This window comes from Lutjanus erythropterus, chromosome 9 (genome assembly GCF_056507025.1).
Source record: "Lutjanus erythropterus isolate fLutEry1 chromosome 9, fLutEry1.hap2, whole genome shotgun sequence".
NCBI lineage: Eukaryota > Metazoa > Chordata > Actinopteri > Lutjaniformes > Lutjanidae > Lutjanus > Lutjanus erythropterus.
Genome location: NC_139325.1, coordinates 19,782,112 through 19,801,088, shown reverse-complemented (window position 1 = coordinate 19,801,088; position 18,977 = coordinate 19,782,112). Strand labels below are relative to the sequence as shown.

The 18,977-nt window shown below is 37.8% G+C and overlaps 2 protein-coding genes across 2 annotated transcripts; both read right to left on the bottom strand.

Annotated features, from left to right (window-relative positions):
- Positions 1-4,893: 4,893 nt before the first annotated feature.
- has1 (hyaluronan synthase 1) lies at positions 4,894-10,677 on the bottom strand. The gene is made up of 5 exons (XM_084726408.1): positions 10,648-10,677; positions 8,640-9,348; positions 8,322-8,547; positions 8,008-8,140; positions 4,894-6,527 (listed from the first exon to the last, which is right to left on the bottom strand). Exons 2-5 carry the CDS (start codon positions 9,333-9,335, stop codon positions 5,852-5,854), a joined length of 1,731 nt encoding a protein of 576 aa, XP_084582534.1. The 5' UTR covers positions 9,336-9,348; positions 10,648-10,677; the 3' UTR covers positions 4,894-5,851.
- Positions 10,678-15,514: 4,837 nt separating this feature from the next.
- Positions 15,515-17,279, bottom strand: LOC146321310 (trypsin-3-like). The gene is made up of 5 exons (XM_084726432.1): positions 17,170-17,279; positions 16,877-17,036; positions 16,095-16,357; positions 15,836-15,972; positions 15,515-15,745 (listed from the first exon to the last, which is right to left on the bottom strand). The coding sequence occupies exons 1-5, from the start codon at positions 17,207-17,209 to the stop codon at positions 15,596-15,598; spliced, it is 750 nt and encodes a 249-aa protein (XP_084582558.1). The 5' UTR covers positions 17,210-17,279; the 3' UTR covers positions 15,515-15,595.
- Positions 17,280-18,977: the final 1,698 nt, after the last annotated feature.

The window sequence follows — 18,977 nt, the reverse complement described above, 5'->3', positions numbered from 1 at the left end:
AGTATAGATTAGGCATCTAAGTAGGGTATAACTACTGTGTAATAAAGAACATAAAATAAAGTGTGACTGTAATCGCTAATATTTCAGACACTGAAACGATACTGACAAACTTTGGGAAATGACGCTCATTGTCATGAAGTTCCAGTGTAAAATATGACTGACAATCCCAAAGGGTAGCTACAGTTTCACTGACATTTTTTTTTCACTGATTGCTCTAAAGAAGTTTGGGGAGAGTTGTGGGCTCTGATTGGCCTCCACTGGTATGCAGCGTCAAACTATGTTTTTTTGCGTTAGTTCCAGTAAATGATGGCAGCTCCACCAGTATGAGTGTGCAAGGCTGCAGCTGAACCTGAGGTCGTCAGATAAAAGCTGCTGGGGGAACACCCTCAGCTTAATTTGTCCAAGAACTGTGTGCCAAAAATAACTAAATGATCTAAGCGAGTGCTCCATTCTTACTCTTTATATTGGTTCATTCTCACCTCTCTGCCCAATTTGAATTTATTTTTCTCTTTTTTCCAATACAGAAAGGAGTAAAAGGAAAATAATAAAAAGTAGACCATAAATCTTGAGTGGAAAATACCAGATTGGTAAAAGCAACCACAAGCCACAACAACAAAAAAGTGAAAACAAACTTGCATGATATTGTTTTGTTGTGTTGTTGTGTAGAGCAAAAACATGTAATTATAAATAATGATATATTGGAAGCATTGTAGTACTCATTTCCTCTTATCTACCACAGTGTTGGCAATCATCTATGTACCAACAAAATGACGTATTAAGCCTTAATCAAAACCAGCGTGGTTTTCACATGCTCTGGATGAGTTTACACAGTTTTGAAAAATCCTCTGTACATCACTGCCTCCACCAACACAATGTGAGCCGCTCTGATGGAATGACACCAAAAAAAGACTTTGCAGCTGAAGGCGGCACAACACATTGTGGTCTGTACTTCTCCTTCCCAACAGATCAAACGTGCGGCCCAACATGTGTGCCAGCTGAAACTGTTCCTGCTTCCTGATGTCAGGGAGGGAGGCCCAGACAGGGTGGGGAGGGCAGGCTAATTGAAAACAGACATGAGGGGAAGTGATGTTTGCCTTCGTCAGACACTTGGTTTGCTCCAAATTTTTTTTTCCATTTCTTCATTTCACTGACTCATTAAGGCTCTTTAACTGCACAGAAAATGAGTTTCGTAGTAAATCACAGAGCTTTGAGATCCACAGATTACAGTTTGGACAGAATATGCACGGCTGATGTGTTGCTATTAGAGACCAAACACGCGATATCACTGTGAAACTCTGATGAGTAATGTTGAAGCTGCTCTTGAGGAAATCCAGACACTTTTACTCATGTGAGAAAATATTCCTGTCTGCCAAACTACAGTTATTAAAACCGCAATCAGGAGCCTTGACTCACTGGCTATCTGGTGGATGGTCAGGCAGATAGTGTCTGTTGATGATGATGCCAGTGGTCTTGTGGTCATCTAGTCAACGTCTGCTGTTATTACACAACAGCTGCTGAGCAGCAGGGGAGCTGAGAGATTCTCAGTATCATAAGAACCACAGATGAGGATGCCTTAACCTTGCAATACACTGTATGATTTTAAAAATGTTGGTATTTATTTCCAACCTCTGCTGCATGAGTAAATTGTCTGTGATGTAAAACCAAAGCATACAATTTATGTGCTCACAGTGCACAGTCCGATCATCAAGCTAGGACCTGAGTGCTGGGACAGTTCATGTAGGATATAAAATAAAATGGCCTGTCAGCACCAGCGAAAATTCTGGCTCTTGACAGGTGTCAATAAAGATTCTCTTCAAAGCTCTGAGACAGGTAGACGTTGCCTTTGCTAGCAATTATGCTAACAAAGCGGCATCAATCTCTGTGCCATCCTGTGTGCTAAAACTTAAGTGTATATGGACTTGAGGAAGATGTGGACAGTATGGTTGCACTGATGATTGAAAGAACATTTTTTTAAACATTTAGTATTCATTCAATACATTTTAGATTAATTAATAAATAATTACTCCGTTAAAACCAAAACAATGGGCAGTTAAGCACTGGCAGATGAAATTTCTCAAATAACACAACAAAAACAAATATATCACTGCAGTCCCATTAAATTCTTGTTTAAATGTCTCTCTCTCTTACAGAAACTTTAAGGTATTAAAAGTACATAACACATTAACGCTTCCATTAACTACATCTTCAACTTCAGTTTGTCTTGCTGAAGCTTTAAGACTCTAATTTAAAGCAACTTTTTTTTCTTCAGCTTGGAGATTTTGGTTTTGTTTGTTCAGTGCCATCACCACAGAGTTGGTCAGCTGCAGCTGACTGTCTCATCTCTCGTCCTCCCCCCTGTCCTGCTCTCTGCTGTCTCATTCAGTTTGTTCACAGACATGGTCACCACAAGAAATAAACACAAAAGGCAGTGTTTCATTCTGAAGCCCACATCATAGCGTTTGTTGATATGTAAGCTGGAGGTAGGCTGTATCTTTAAATCATTAGGATTAGCTAGGCTTAACATTAGCATGTCAAAACTACCATTACCCAGAGTAAAACTTTTTCTTTTGACTTATGGCAGGCATTATTGGCCAATCTGTAGCGTTATAACGGTGGTGTCTTCTAGCTTTTCCTGTGGTCCTCCTGTTTTAGGATGTCTACTTTTGAAGATTTCTTTCTTTTGCGTCGTGACCTGTTTTTATATCTGTATCTGTTTATAACATGATGCATATGGATTCCACCAAAAGTTGTTGCTGTCCTGTCCGCCATTTTTTCTCTTCTCTTCCAGTGTTTGGTTTGTCCTTTCTGGTCTACTGGGTGGTGAAACATGGCAGACTCTGCAGAAGAGGACCACTGTACTTATAAACACATCTAAATGTCTCATTCTATGGTAATGACAACACAATGATTCTGATTATACACTAATGAAAACAAACTTCTGAACATTATATTCCATATTCATATTCTGCCAATAAATGCTGTAAATCTCACTTGACCATTAAAAAGCTCAAAAATGTTGTCTTTTTTTAAAAACTATTTATTAGTTTACTTTCCTCCTCTTCCCTGATTGATTTTAATTATTTTGTAGAGTCTGTTGAGCTATATTCTGTATATTAAAGGTGCAACATAATTAAAACCTATTATCATTATTGTTGTTGTTGGGAAATTGCATGGATTCTGGTCAAATAAAACGAATTAGAACAGCGAAGAACAGAAGTTAAATGTCATGATGTTTGTGTATGTCCATGAACTCTTGATATATAATATTATATAATCATATTAAAGAACTTTGTCTCTCATCGTGTATTTAATCCTTATTTTGAGTTGCAATCCTGTACAACTGTAATTGTTAACATACAGGTTCCACCTTGTTCACACCTAACATCAGAATGTGTAGATCCTTTATGCCTAAGTCATACTAATATTGAGCCTGTTTGACTAACGCTACATAATATTCAGTTCCCTCAAATCACAAGAGATGCAATAGTTTCAATCCCTCATGGAATATTTATCTCTTTATAAATGTTATTGTAAAGTATAAACACTTTAAGGAATAAAATGTTCCCATATATTAAATAATTAATTTTTACAGCATTTGAATTTACTCACATCACAACATGACACAAATCACAATACCATAACCTCTAAAAACAGAATGTACGTAACACCCAAAACTCAAGTAAATAATTAAGAGTTAAAAAGAAAGAAAAAAGGCTACAAGACTGGCAGATAAAACGAGATTGGGATTTTTTTTTTATTGGCTAAAAAATGCCTTATTTTCAGTTTTGTGTGAGTGGATTTTTACAGTTTATTTGAATTAAGCTGTGGGAGAATTTTTTCACACAACTTATTAATCATTTGATCACTGAACCTTTGTTTTTTCTGACAAAATAGAAATCACCTAATTCTTTCATTGGGAATTCCATGAGTGATACTAACTAGTTATCATTAGTTGTGATTTATGCAAACTAGGATTTTTCTGCTCACCTATAGATAACAAGGGGGGAAAAGTAGGTATGAAAATGTACAGTAGCCTATTATACTTAAAGTTCATATTCACTGACAAGTAAATCCAGATATACACAACTAACCACCTATTCTGTGAGACTGTATCCCACCAGCAAACCCTACAGAAAAAAAATGGGCAATTAACCTTGAGAGAAACACACTGAAACATATATCAAACTCACAAAAAATATGGAGTAAAAACAATGCTGACATACATTCAAGACAGGTAAGCTAACACTACCGCTAGCTCCCACTGGGCAACACTACCATTACCAGTTAGTGTGTAAGTTAGCTACTACTGCTAGGTAGTTACATCTTATAGCTGTTAGCAGAATGCTAGCTAAATAGCTAGCTAATTAGCAAGGTAATTGCATCTGATAGCTAATGTTAACAAAACACTAGCTAACCAGCTATAGCTAATCTACATAAATTGTCAGCTAGCTAGCAAGTGGAGAAAATAGAAATTAGGAACACTTTTCCTATTCAAGATTTTGGGATGTTAGGATGCTTTTCTAATATACTTTTCCTGTCCGAGGAATAGGATAGGAGCATTGACTTAGAAACTGTTCTTCCGTCATGGCTTTTTTCCAAACTAGGTCCTAGCTCTAATAACCATGGTTATAGAACAATTAAGATATAATGAGTGAATTAGGAGGTTGTTGTAATAGGGTCACAACTATGTAGCATGAAGCTTAGTTTGAGGCCATGTTATATTTTGCCTTGCAATCAGTGTGTCAGCTATATACTGTACTATGTATAATGTTCCCCTTTGTGATGGTAGTGATTTGCCAAATCAAATTTTCTGTTGTGCTCTGTAAATAATGTGATTTAGACCCAAAGAAAACAGCATGGTACACATTAAAAAAATATTTTATTTTTTCACTTCTGTACAAGTTCCCAAAACCTTCATTTTTTCACATTTTCAGACAATTTCCAGTCTTAACAATAAGCATACTGCTTAGAATATGTATACATATACAGTATATATGTGCATGATTTTTGTCAGTCTTCATCTGGAATATGAAATTGAACAAAGTGCATATCACACAGCACATCCATACTATCAGAAGAGTAGGTACAGGAACTAGATAAAATATAATTCAAAGCAACATCAGTCAGCATCATTTCAGGTTTCAGTATGACTCCATGTTTTGGTCCTCAGCTACAGCGACTTTATCATTGTGTAGTTTTCATTTTTCAAATGGAGGTACGGTTTTGATTTTGTTTCTTTAAATCTGCTTGCACGTTATTTCTGATGTGCAATAATATATCTGCCATTTTCTGCTTTTTCAAGTAGGTCTGCAACGCTGCAGTGAGCTCCATACAGGATCCAGTGCAATCACAACAATAGCGGTGAAGTAACGGTCATTAAACTGACACAGTCGAGTGTCCGTAAGTGGAGTTCTTTGTATTGTTTATATAATCTACGTACACATAACCCAAGATCCATTACCCACACCCTTATAAAATAATTGTTCATAAATAGCACTTTTCCCATCTTTAAATATCACAAAGGCCATCTCTGTCATCATAATATGACCAACAGAAACCTGAGATGTGCGTGGGCCCAAAAGCCCTCAGTACAGTTTCATTTACATGTGCAACAACATCTCCACATGAATCATTAATTTGTCCTCTATATTAGTGATATTCTTTTATAGAAGATATCCATTTCATTAATATTACCAATATTTAGTTGGTTGAGCAGCTGCGTGAAAAGCTCCTGTCCACCAGTTATGAAAAATTGAGACAAAATAAATAAATGAAATAGACTAAATAAAAATAAGGTCTATGGTTGAATTCAAATAAATTATCTTCCTTCACATAGTTCTTCACTTAGGACCTACACACTCACTTTGTAACTTTGGGAGCGTTTCCTACATAGCCTGCGGAACCACGCCCAGTAAAGGAACATCATGGTCAGCCAGTAGCACACATAGGCCATACAGCCAAAAACAAGAAACTCAGTCTCCATTATCTTGGCTGGAGTTGACCAGTCCAGTTGACTCTCTTTGTAGATTGTGTAACCAAGCCCACCTAATAAGATGGCTGCCCACACCGACAGAGGGAGGAGGGGTATGTAGTTCCCTACAATCTTGCGCCTGCCAGATGTTCCCCAGCTGCTCTTGTTCATGGTGATGATGGCAAAGTACTTTGCAGGCAGCAAGCTGGTCATGTACAGAGCCGAGTAAAGAGACATGAACACCATCACCATGTCTCTGCGCAGGATGCAAGCGTAAGCCGCCTTCACCAGCCCGATCAGCTGGATGCAGCACAGGATCCAGAGGAGGTCCCACAGTGTGCCTGTCCAAAACAGCTGGATGATGGTGGCAGTGACAAAGAAGGGGAAAATACCTGAGACGATGGACTCATAAGTCATCCACAGGTGGTGCTTGTGCCACCACATTGCGTTGTAGAGCCACTCACGGAAGTAAGACTTTGTCCAGCGAGTCTGTTGGTTGAGCCAACGCAGGAACTGACCGGGGGTCTCTGTGTAGCATTTGGAGCGGGCTGTGTATCTACAGAAAATGAAAACAACACATCGATGAAATTGTCATTATTAGTACAGCTAGTAGACAGTCTGAGGTATGAGGATGGATGCCACCCTTGTTAGCAAAATGACAAAAGTGCATCCCCCTTGTTAACCTGCAACCCCCCTTCTCCACTCACGAGTAGCAGAGAGAGTGCAGGAGCAGAGGGGTTGTTCAGATGAATATGCTAGTTCATTCTGCTTGACTCACTGGTCCTTTATCTGACTGAAGTTTGTGCAAGTTAGAATCTGCGGCCCAGACCTTGGCTCTGAAATATCAGTCGCCTACTGTGTTGTGTATAGATAAATCCATGGAGCTGTCTGTAGTGCTGAAATAGCAGACAGCTTTGTAATTGGTCCTCCCTAAGTCACGTCCCTTTTTGCTCTGTATTCCAATAACAGTTGAACCAGCTTGGCACTGGGCAGAACTGCGGTCAACTTTCTCCTTTCCTGGTTCCTGTACTCAGATATGCTATGTGCTAGACTCATCTATGTTGAAAAGATAACCAAATCATGAAGGTGGTTGAAAGATGTTGCTGGGGGACCTATGAAAACAATATATAAATAATCACGTCTTAAGTTAGCTAATGTTGGCAAAACTCTGGCTAACAATTAGTGTAGATTAACTAGTGTTTTGCTAATATTAGCCATCAGATGTAGGTAGATGTTATTAACTAGCTAGTTAGCTAGCATTTTGCTAACAGAAATCATATGTTTTGTTTTTATATTTTTATCAGAGGTTTTGCCAACATGAGCTAACCTAAGATGTGACTATATCGCTTTTACAGGTTCCCAAACCACATCTTTTAATCATATCCAAAATCTGGTTTTCTTTTCAACATAAACAAGCTTAGCACATAAGATAATTAATAATAAAGTTTGCTAATATTCTGTAAACTTCTGATAAAAGCATGAAAACAAAACATATGATCGCTGTTCGCAGAATGCTAGCTAATTAGCTAGGCAGTTACATCTGATAGCTAATGTTAGCAAAATACTATCTAACCAGCTATAGCTAATCTACATCAATTGTCTGCTTGCTAGTTAGCTAACTAGTTAGACAGCTTAAAATGTGGCTAGATATGTCACTTTTACAGGCAAAATCTTTTAACCAAATTCAAAATTTTCTTTTCTTTTCAACACAGATGAGCACATAGCAGGAAACACTTCCACTGGGTGCAAAGTTTGCTCAGCTGTTGGAACACAGAGCACGGGTGGGAACTTAGACGTGGTCAATTGTATCTTCTTCTTTCAGACCCACCTTTCTGTCAGTTTTGCCTAGGATCTATAATATTCTCTAAACTATATGGGCTACTGTATTTAAACAAAAACAGTCCTCTCATCACCAGGATGCTCCCATTGAGCTATATCCCTGTTTAAAATGAACAAATCACCTACTGAGTACAGCCAAGATTACACCATCAAGATACCAATGTCATTTCTGTGCACAACACTGACAAGCCACTTACTTGGTAGCATAGCCCATGCTCAGCATTCGGTTGGTAAGATGTCTGTCATCACCAAATGTGCAATGAGTTCCCAAAAACTTCTGATTGTACCAGGACTCCAGAAACTGTTGGAGGAGATCATTCCTGTACAGACCTTCATGGAGGAATTCAAGAAACCACAAAAAGACAGAAATATTAGTTACAATGAGATAACAACTGTGCCTTAAAGCCATGACTGACACTGCATGCCACTGGAGATGTCCTGTTTCTGAGTTAATAAATTACTGTATCATATCGGAACAGCCCTATTTGACATATTAAAAAAAAAATCTTACCTAAAGGACCACTTATGCAGGATACACAGTTGAAAAAGGACTGGCAGGCCCTCTCGATGTTGAAAGCCATCCAGTACCTCAAACTGCTCATGAAGCTGATGTAGGATTCTTTCAGGTTGAGGATCATCACATCTCCACCCACAGCACCGTACTTAGGGTTGCTCTCCAACACTTTGCACAGCTCCACTGTGGCCAGAGGGTCCAGCTTAGTATCCGAATCACACACCTGGGGAAGGTGAAAGCAAGTCATGTCGTGAACACTGACATTTTCTTTTTATAAAATTATCTTAAGTGACAAAATGAAGGAAAAATAGATACCTGTATGTAGTCAACTGATGACCCGAGTGCTTTAAACGCTGTGTACATCACTTCCCGCTTGCCGCCCCACTTCTGCATGATGCAGACACACCTTTTGCTCTGGATAAGGTGCTCTACCTCTTTCCTCTGTGGATCTTCTCCTATTATATAATCAGCATCGCCTCCTGGGCCCATTTCTGAAGCCAACTCCACATCCTGCTGAGCCTGGGTGGGGTCCCATGTGTGGTAGTTGTTCCTCCACACGTAACAGCCAGGGTCTTGGTCAGCAAACACCTCTCTGAACATGTCCATCATGTATCGGTCATCATCGTTGTTCCCGTCTATCACCATGATGATACGCAGCAGCTCAGGCGGATACTTGAGGGCCCTGATGGAATTCAGGCACTCTCTGAGATAGACGGGGTCCTCCTGGTAAGCCGATATCGTGAAGCCGATGGTTTTGGTGAAGGTGCATGGGTCTGTGCGAGCTTTCATTCGCCGGTGCTCCACAAAGGCGAAGAAGCTCTGGACCAGCACATGGAGCGAGAGGAGCAGTCCGTAAAAGCCAAAGGAGATGATCCCGTACATGGAGGTGACCAGCTGGAAACCCTTCACGTAGGCCCACACCATCACGCCCAGGACCAGCAGAGCGAAGAGGAAGGTGAAGATGGCACGGATTATTGAACCCAGCTTCTTCAGTAACGGTTTCAGCTCCATTGTGTTTCTTTATCTGAGAGACACAGAGACACTACATGTTAGTATGGCTTGAAGGAGTAATTCTGGCACTGGTCATGCTAAAAATGTACACAGACACTCCAAACTGCGGTTTGGGAAAAAAAAAAGGGTGTATTAAATGGAATTAGTTGTTTTATAGATAGTTGTAAGACATGTTAACAAGCTATACAAGTTGGAAAATACTACAGCTGCCAGGCATACAAAAACCTATAAGCTCCAGCCTATTTTTTAGAATGTTGTGTTAATCCAAGAATGTATATCACTGACAACTAGGGCTGTGTACTGGCAAGAATGTGGCCTACCACGATAAAAGGGTTCAGATTCAAATATTGTGATATATTGCCATATAGCAAGCAAGAGGATAAATTGCCACTTTTTATTCTAATGTTAGCAAAACTGTCATAGTATAAAGAACAAGCAACCATACGCATAAAATCTGAGTTTAAAAAGTTTTCATGCAATCTTTGTATGTATTGCAATATTACCGTACAGTGTTTTGACATCAGTACAGTATAGCAAGACATAATATTGATACTCAAGTGTATCAATATTACCTTAAACCCCCACTGACAACTCTGCCCTATTGTAAACAAACTGGATTTCTGTGGGCTATAAAGGATCAAATATACATAAAATACTGCCTATAAAATGTATATATAAAAAAAACATGTGCATCTCCATTATGTAAGGCTTTATGTTCTGTAACAAACAAGGTTTTCGTATCAGCACATATCAGACAACATATATGCCAATACCAATTAGACTGATACGGCTAAACACATCTTACCTTTTTTACTTATTTAAATATGTTCAATTATATCCTATTTAAAATATTTAAGAATATGAAATAATCTTTCAGAAATGTAATTAAAAAAAAAAAAAACACTGCAGGTTAGCTACAAGCTATATTTAATCATCCCACACACACAGAAAAAAAGTCTATTCTGAGAGAAAACAGCTGGCCAAAAAACAAATCTCCATACAAAGCATGATGTATCACCTGTGCTAATCAATTTAATAGAATAATAAATAAAAAAGTTAACATAAAGGTCACATGTAGACGCATCAGACATCTTACCTGTGACAGAAATCTGATATCTGTTTTCATTTAAACTTTTTTTTTAAATCATAAAAAAATGATGATGATTTCACAGAAATTATTTTTGTTTCATTTAAATGGTAATATAGCGATTAAAATACGATTGCATTCTATTTATGAGTTTACAAGTAATTCATCAGCAAAACAGGAGCATGAAAGTTAAATAAAAACAAAGTTATTTATTTTTAACTATACCTGTTGTCAACTTCCCCTGGCTGTAAATTTTGTTTGTTGGAGGAGATGTTTGTCTTGTCTGGCGACTCGGCGTGAAGTTCCTTCGCTTTATAACTCTCAGGTTGAAGTCGGGATGGGGCCATGGGAATTATCAATGACTGAGTCAGCCGTGCGTCAGGAGTAGAAGGCGGTGGTCCCGCTGGCTGAAGAGGAGGACCTCAGTTAGCGGGGTGCACTCGGCTGCTTTGTTTTGTCTTTCGCCATAGAGATCTTAAAGTTTGTGTGACCTCCTACTAGACTGAAAAAAAAAAAAAAAAAAAAAAACAAGATCGGAGCTTCGAAAAAAAGCACAGTGGAGAGCGATGTTTGACCACGTCTTTGCACGTGTTCTTATTATTTTAACTTTCAGTAAAATTGACCAAGTGTCATGATTCTGTTTGGAACATCTAGAAGGACTTCTGAGGTCGCGTATTCTGAGGTTTATCTTATCTCGACCATGATTTTCCAAAGTAAACCTACCTCAGACCTATTAAATTAAATTTTATTTTCATTTTATTTGTGTTTCTATTTTAATCTGAGTTATTTAGTGTTATTTTTATTTTATTTTATTAATTTTAATTGTGTTTCCCCAACTGGGTAGATGTGTACAGGTATTTGTATACACATACTGAAAAAACTGCAGTCATTAGTTTTTCTGTCTTGGCAGTGTGCTTAGTGCAGAATGTAGAGAAATTCAGTCACATTAACGTTTATTTTATTTTATTTTATTTTAGCTTTTTTTAATTTAATTATTTGTTTATTGATTTATTTATTTATTTACTTATTTCCCAACCAGTAGATACAGACATTTAGCTAGTTACAGAAGCTATTCTGTTTGAATGCAGAGGTATCCGAACACATTAATAACCTGGAGACAGAGAAAATAAGTAAGCCCAGAAGCTGCAATGAAGTTGGTTGGCTGCACAAGTTGGACGCTGCCCTCTGCTGGCTTCTATCTGAAACTGCAAAAGTCAAAAAAACCAAAGCAGTGGTAAAGTAGTAGCAAGTGTGGGGGGGTGGAGGAGGTCTTTTCAGTTGTGAAGTGTACTAGGAGAGGAGCAGAAGGAAGTTTTGTCTTTGCTCTCTTCCGCTAATCTCTGACTTCAGAGGACTAAAGCTGTCCCCTTCTGGTTCACTGAGTTGCTGCCACCGTCCTAACTTAACCATGATTACATCCCTTGAGAGTTTCTTTATAGGGAAATCTGTTGACCGCTCATGAGGGTCCCCACCCTTAGCCACAGGAGCTGGCCCGAGCCGTCAACACGCTTCATGTCGGTCCCAAATAGAAGCCACCAAACAGCTGATGTCATGTATGGAGGCTGTGCCGGTCGATGTGTGTTTGTAGGGACAGGGAGCTGGCCTGACTTGGACATGCTGTTATTATATGTGTGGGTTCTCCGTGAGATCTGTATGTTTTCATTAACATGTTTTACATTACTGTGCTGTAGATAATGTTGTTTTGTAAATGCAGCCTCACGTTTGACATGCTGGTTCGTGAGAATCCTGGACTGCATGTGCCTGTCAGTGTTTACTGCAGTGCTCTACTGTGAGATGGTTCCCAACCATTTTTCTTAAGGGACTCCTTGAGGACACTGACAACCCCTAACTCAGTGAGATAGTTTATGGATTCATTTATATTCATTATATAATAATAAGTACATACCAACTGTACAATTAACCCAAATTGTGAACACAATAACTGCAGGAAGTTGGATGAGTTTTGAAAAGATTATTTCCTGTAGATATAGATTAATTTTGCTTGTAATTATATTATAATCATTTCCAATATACTGTCTTTTTTCCATTAAATACTCTTTATATGCCCGTGTGAGGTATTTTATTGAATCTTTTCACATACTATTAAATGATTACTCAGTTTCCTTTGCTTCTATTTCCTTTTTATAGCTCAGTTTTTATGCAAAGGTCAAGGCTAAACTGCTGGTTTTGTCTGACATGTCCCTGGCTGTGGGATAAACTGCATTAGTCTGTGACCACATCAAGAGCATGTTCTGTAAAGGACACAGCAGAAAGAGGACTCTTTTAGCAAGCTGCCATAGCTTCTAAGCAGCTTGTAAATATGGTTTGTGGAATTCTGTAGGATTCAAAACACCGACATCTGTGTTGCCAGAAGCAACATCCTATCCAAAACCATGTTTTCAAAAAAAAAAAAAAAAAAGGTGCAGCATCCAGCATGCTTCATAGAGACGGAGCTATTTATTGTGCATAGTGTATGAGTCCTCGGAAACCTCGTTAGGTCTTTATTCAGCGGTCAAGCAAATGCCTGGTGACTCACTTTTCTGCCACACCCAAGCAACCAAAATCCACTTAAATCATTTGGGGATTTTGCGATGGAGCATTCTCATATGTGCACCTGATGCTCCTTGATTACCAGTTTGTGCCCGTCCACAAAAAGGTCATAGAGCGGTGTCTCCAGATGGGAATTAGTCACGCCTTCAAGCGCTCAAAACTGCTTGATAACATCCACCAGTACACCAAATACAAACTGCACTAACAGTAACATTAAGGCTGAGCCAGTATATCATGAAACTGCATGTGTAATCTCATAGACTGGATTCATTTTTAAACTACATCTTTTTTCTTTTTTTTTTACTAATAGCTAAAAAGATTAACAAAATGTATCACTGTTTACATTTTGTTAATCTTTTTAGCTCAATGGTAAATAAAGTGACATTTTGTTAGCTTAGCTAGCTTAGCTAGCATACAATGCAACTTTTTTTAAAAGAATGCACAACAGCTGAAAGTTTATATTTTGTATAAAAGTAAGTTGTGCTCTATTGAATAATAAATATGCATATACAATATATATATATATATATATATATATATATATATATATATATATATATATATATATATATATATAAATATATATATATATATATATATATATATACATATATACATATGTGTGTATATATGTATACATACATAGACATACATATATATACATATTTATCTAGATATATAGGATATGTTATGCAGCAGAACTATTTTTAAATCTGGATTTACTCATTTTAAACCTAGTTTTGATGAATTCTGATTAGAACAAATCATCTTCATATAGTTTTGATGAGCTACAGCTAAAAAAGTTTCTAGATAGTCAACAGTCTAATTACCACATATGTAGCAGTGCACTATAATCAGTGATTATGGAGTGTGGCCAGAGTGTGCAACATGTTTTATAGTTTCTACCCACAGAGAGCACTGTCGCAGCATTTTTTTACCCTCAGTGATTTACTGTTGACTGACTGTAAATGTCAGGTTTGTTCCTCAACTCTTCTGTGTTTTACTGAGGCATCCTCGAGCAGGAAACATGTCTGCCCATTCATTGTAGAGTCATTCTGAGTCAGAGTACGTAGAGCCAAATAATGTGGCAGCATGGGAGGCAGCTGGATCTGTTACCCACCCTTTGATACTTTCCATCTTGATTTACAGTCATGCTTAACCAAAGCTATGAATTACAGTACTGAGCACTGGCATTTCAAACACACATACTAATGACACACTTGTTTTAGACTCCTGTGGAGAAAAACACCTGTCTGTCATTTGACTGTCATGTAACGTCTGGGTTAGAGCCGTAGCTGTCACTACTGTATATGTGTGTGGGAAGACATGAGGAGAAAGGCAGATGTGTTTCTCTTCATACCTGCTGTCATTCTCTTTCTACTGACACACTAATAGACACCAGTTAATCAAATTTATTTAAATTACATATTTAATTGCTTTTGAGTATTTGTCATTTGTATTTTACTGGGCTGAAAAAGTAAAATGTAAGTTGTATCAGAGTACTTTAAGAGCTTGTAATTGTGCATTTAAAACATTTAAATACGGAAATTACTGAGTATATAATTTCATTCTCAATTCTCTCATTTTTAATCTCTGGTTTAAACTGTAGAACAAACTGTAATAAAATTAGCCTCATCACAGTCTTTGGCTTAATACAAGTGAATCACATGACACGTCCTGTTGGCAGTGGCAGACTCAGGCTGTCTGAGAGGGACGAGGAGCAAAAAAAAAAAATAATAAGGTCACCAGCTGTATGCAGTGGGGCACCAGGGTACCAAAAGTAGTGATGCATTTCTGGTGAAACAGTTCTAATCCCTGGTTTCGATTAAATATTTTTTGTGTGTGTGACTTCAAATATAACTACTAGACCTCTGTAATAAAAACTATACTAGGGAACTGCGTATTTAACGATTTATAGACATGTAAAGGTCAACTAACAGGGCAGCCTGTGTGAGAAATATCTGGAGGAAAGAAGCTGCTGTGATGCAAATTTCCACCCAGATAACATAAGATCAGATACTGCTGAGGCAAGCTTCCTGAATAACACTAAAATACAACTGAAGTAAAGAGCTGTTAGCTAACACATGCCCTTGAACTGAACTATCAAGTAGCTATAACTTGTTGAAACCATGCAACCCTGCAAGCTTTGAAATTATTTGCTTCACTCTCAGAATTTGATCCATTCGTTCCATTAGTTTGCCACTTCGGCCCATAGAGAATGTGTGGTATGCATTCCTCTGAGTCACTTCTTTACAATGGAAAGCAACTTTTTTAGATTGGTGCATCACTGAGTAAAGTTCACAGGAATGAACGGAGGCCCACCTCTCATGCTGTATCAATTTCTCCTGATATATGCATGATTTAGGGGGGGTTAAGGTTAGACCCAGAATGTATTTTTGGATTTTCAGACTACAAATTACTTTATTTAAATAGAATATTTTATTTAAATAGATTTTCTATACCAGTAGTTTGCATTTTATTATGATATATTTGATGAGCTAGTATTTGTTTTCTGAAACAAGATCCTTTTTGATATTTTTCTTCTAATCTCTGCAAATAGGCCTGTATAAACAAAACTGTACACACAGTACATTTTTCAGTTGATTTTAATGTCTTTTGGTGTTCAGCCAGATGCCATGGTGTTCTTGATCCAGGAGATGTAGTTGCACACTTTTGTGTACACCCCAGGCTTGTTTCTCAGAGCGCAGCCATGCCCCCAAGACACAACACCCTGGAGTTCTCCGTCACACATCATGGGACCACCAGAGTCACCCTGAAGATAAAAAAAAAAGATGAGGTCATTTTCACTGGCGCACCCTTTCTATCAAGAAACAGACACATGAGCCATGATCTCCATTATTACCTGACAGGAGTCCTTCCCTCCCTCCAGATAGCCAGCACAGATCATGTTCTCAGTGATTTGGAAAGGATATACATTAAAGCATGTGTCATCGCTCAGGAGAGGGGCATCCAGGCACTGCAACTTATAAGGGAACCTCGCTGGAAAAGACAGAAAAAGAGAATGAATCAGTGTTTTATTTTCATTTACAAAAATGGAAAGAGAACATTGCCACACAGTTTGTTTCTACATTTCAACATCCACTTGGCAGTGTGTTACTTACAGCCCTCATCACTGGGGCGAAGACTGCCCCATCCAGAGATCTGACACACTGTCCCGTCACTGGCGCACTTTGAAGGCAGCATAGCAGGGCGTATGTAGGCGTTCAGAGTGGCAGGCCGGCTGAGTTTGATCAACATGATGTCGCTGTCCTGTGTGCGGGAGTTGTAGTCAGGGTGGCGGATGAACTTGGCAGACATAATGTGCTGCTCAGTCCCCTCAGGTTCCCAGATGTCATGCTCTCCCAGCCGGACTTCTACATTTGACCTGGAAGAAATAGTCATCTTTAAGTTAATTTTGTACTCTTGCTGCTTCCCCATGATAATTAAATTATAAGTTAGCTAATGTTAACAAAACTATACATTGCTAATGATTGATGTAGGTTAGCTAGCTAGTTAGCTAGAGTTTTGCTAACATTTGCCATCAAATATAATTAGTTAGCTAAAAATGTATGTAAATTCCCTAGCTAGTCCTTGGAGTGCAAGATAAAAAGAGGTGGGATCAATACTGTATCTCTGAACTATGACTTTAACTAACACATTGAATTTGTTTTATGTGATCTCCTTTAAAAACAAATGCAATAGTTAATAAAAACTAATGTTTTTCACTTCCATGTGTTGAATGTCACCTGAAACTGTTTGACTACTTTAACTTGTTAAAGTTAACTTGTTGTTAGTACATTTTGCTGAAAATACTTATACTCAAATAAGGTTTTTAATTCAGCCATGAGCAGTTTTACTGAAGTAAATTATCTGATTATTTTTTGCACCACTGTGACTTTCTTACTTTGTTTTGCAGTGAGCAGCAGAGAGCACCCACTCGTCAGACAGAAGAGTCCCACCACAGAAATTATACCCGGTGAAGAGAGACACTTGGTAGGGTACAGAATTTTTTGGACACTCATAACCTCCAACAATCTTGTCATCTCCCTTCAAGGCAACTGCAGCTGTTAAAAAGTAGAAATAATGAAGTGACGAAAACAGAGAAAGTTATCAAGTCAATATTTGTGTCTGTTATGGATCATATTAACATGAGAGTCTGTACCTTTCAAATATTTTATTATCAAGTCTGTACTATACCTGCCCCTCCAAAGAGAGTCAGAAGAAGCAGAAACTTCATGCCTTCTGTCTATCTGTCTGTCTGGCAGAGTAATGTGCCCTGACCCTCTAAGTTTCAGATATTTGTGTCCTCTTATCTCCTTTCTCTCAAGGTCTTCTACACCTCAAACATTAAACATGTGTTACATTTCCCCAGATCGCTGGGTTTAATGTACAGTATGCAGTAAAAGACTGGAAAAAACATACTGTGAAAATAACTCATCCAACAGCTTGGATGAGAAAAACAATCTGAATTGCAAATACTGACATTTGGAATTCCCCCCTGTCAGTATGCTCTCAGTCAGCACATGCTGCATGTGTTTATTTAATTATGTTGTTATGTATGTTTATTTTTCTGCTGGGGTGATTTCCATGAGATTCTGAATAATTTATCTTGAAACTCCTGATTATTATTTAATCTAATTATGGCATCAGTACATTTTTTATTTAGAAATCTATGTCACTATGATCACAGATGCTGGATATAGTGTGTATACAAGAATTCAAGGGAAACACAAAGTGACATACTACTTAGTGGTTGTTGACTAACAGTGAAGGGTATGTGGGTGGAACTGATGTGGAAACATACAAATGTGCTTTTGCAAAGGTGCAATTTCTAAACATTAAGAGGTTTGTGGAAAATAAAAGCAGAACTTATCTACTATCTTGGTATTTTAATCATCTGCCTTCTTATCAGCAAGCAGCTATCTGGAAAAACGCAGTATATATGCTGTTGTGCAACACATGATATAAAATGTGTTAATATCTTCACACTTTGCATGTGTTAACCTTAAAATAAAATGATAGTATAACAAATCTAACATGATCAGAAAATGTGTCACAGTTTCAGCATTTTTGGTTTCCTATGATGAAGTGTCAGGCTTTTATTCATTCGTTTAGAGCCTGTTTCACTTGATGGCCATCATATTGAAACTGTGGAAAACTTCAAATACCTTGGCACAGTTCTGGTCTCCTACTCTGGAAATATAGATCATATTTCCAAGAGATGTTCAGTTTAAGTCAGCAGATTTTACAACTAGTGTACAAAACTATTGTTGAGAGTGTTTGAAGTTTTCCTGCCTGGTATGGTCATCTAACTGTAAATCTAAGAATAATAGGTGAAGCTGTGCCAGAAACCCCTATTTGACAGGACTGTGTCAATGGCAAAATAAATGGTGAACCCCAGAAGCTCTGAACTTTTTTCAGATATAGATTATAGATTGAGGAAAAAATTAGAAATATAGGTTGAGCCTGTGCACTCCAGGAGGCACTATGGAGTTACTGGCAGCTAACGATGTGTTTAAGTAGGTCTTCATTCCAAGTGGCATCAATATAATATAATGAAATATAATATAATATAATATAATATAATATAATATAATAACCCTATAAAGTGACTAATGAAATTTAAGCTGCAGACATCGACATGTTGTTAATGTGTAATGTGACTCTGTCTCTGTCTGGCTGTCCTCATGATGTTGTTTCTTGTGTTTGGTTATGTTTGGTTGTTATGACAACTTGACATTAACAAACAAGACAACAAGATAATGTCATTTTTATGACCACTGACATTATGAAACTTAAAGAAACTGTTGAGCTTCATGGTTTGTCATTTCATCAAACTGGCATATGTGGTTGGTTTTGACACTGGATGTCATGAGATCATTTTAAGTTTGTGGTGAATATTTGACCTCAAGTAAAGTTGCCAAATGCTTTTGTAGCTGTGTTATTAATTATTTTCTGGATTTTCAGCTAAAGCGGTACCATTTGGACTTGTAATGAAGATGTCA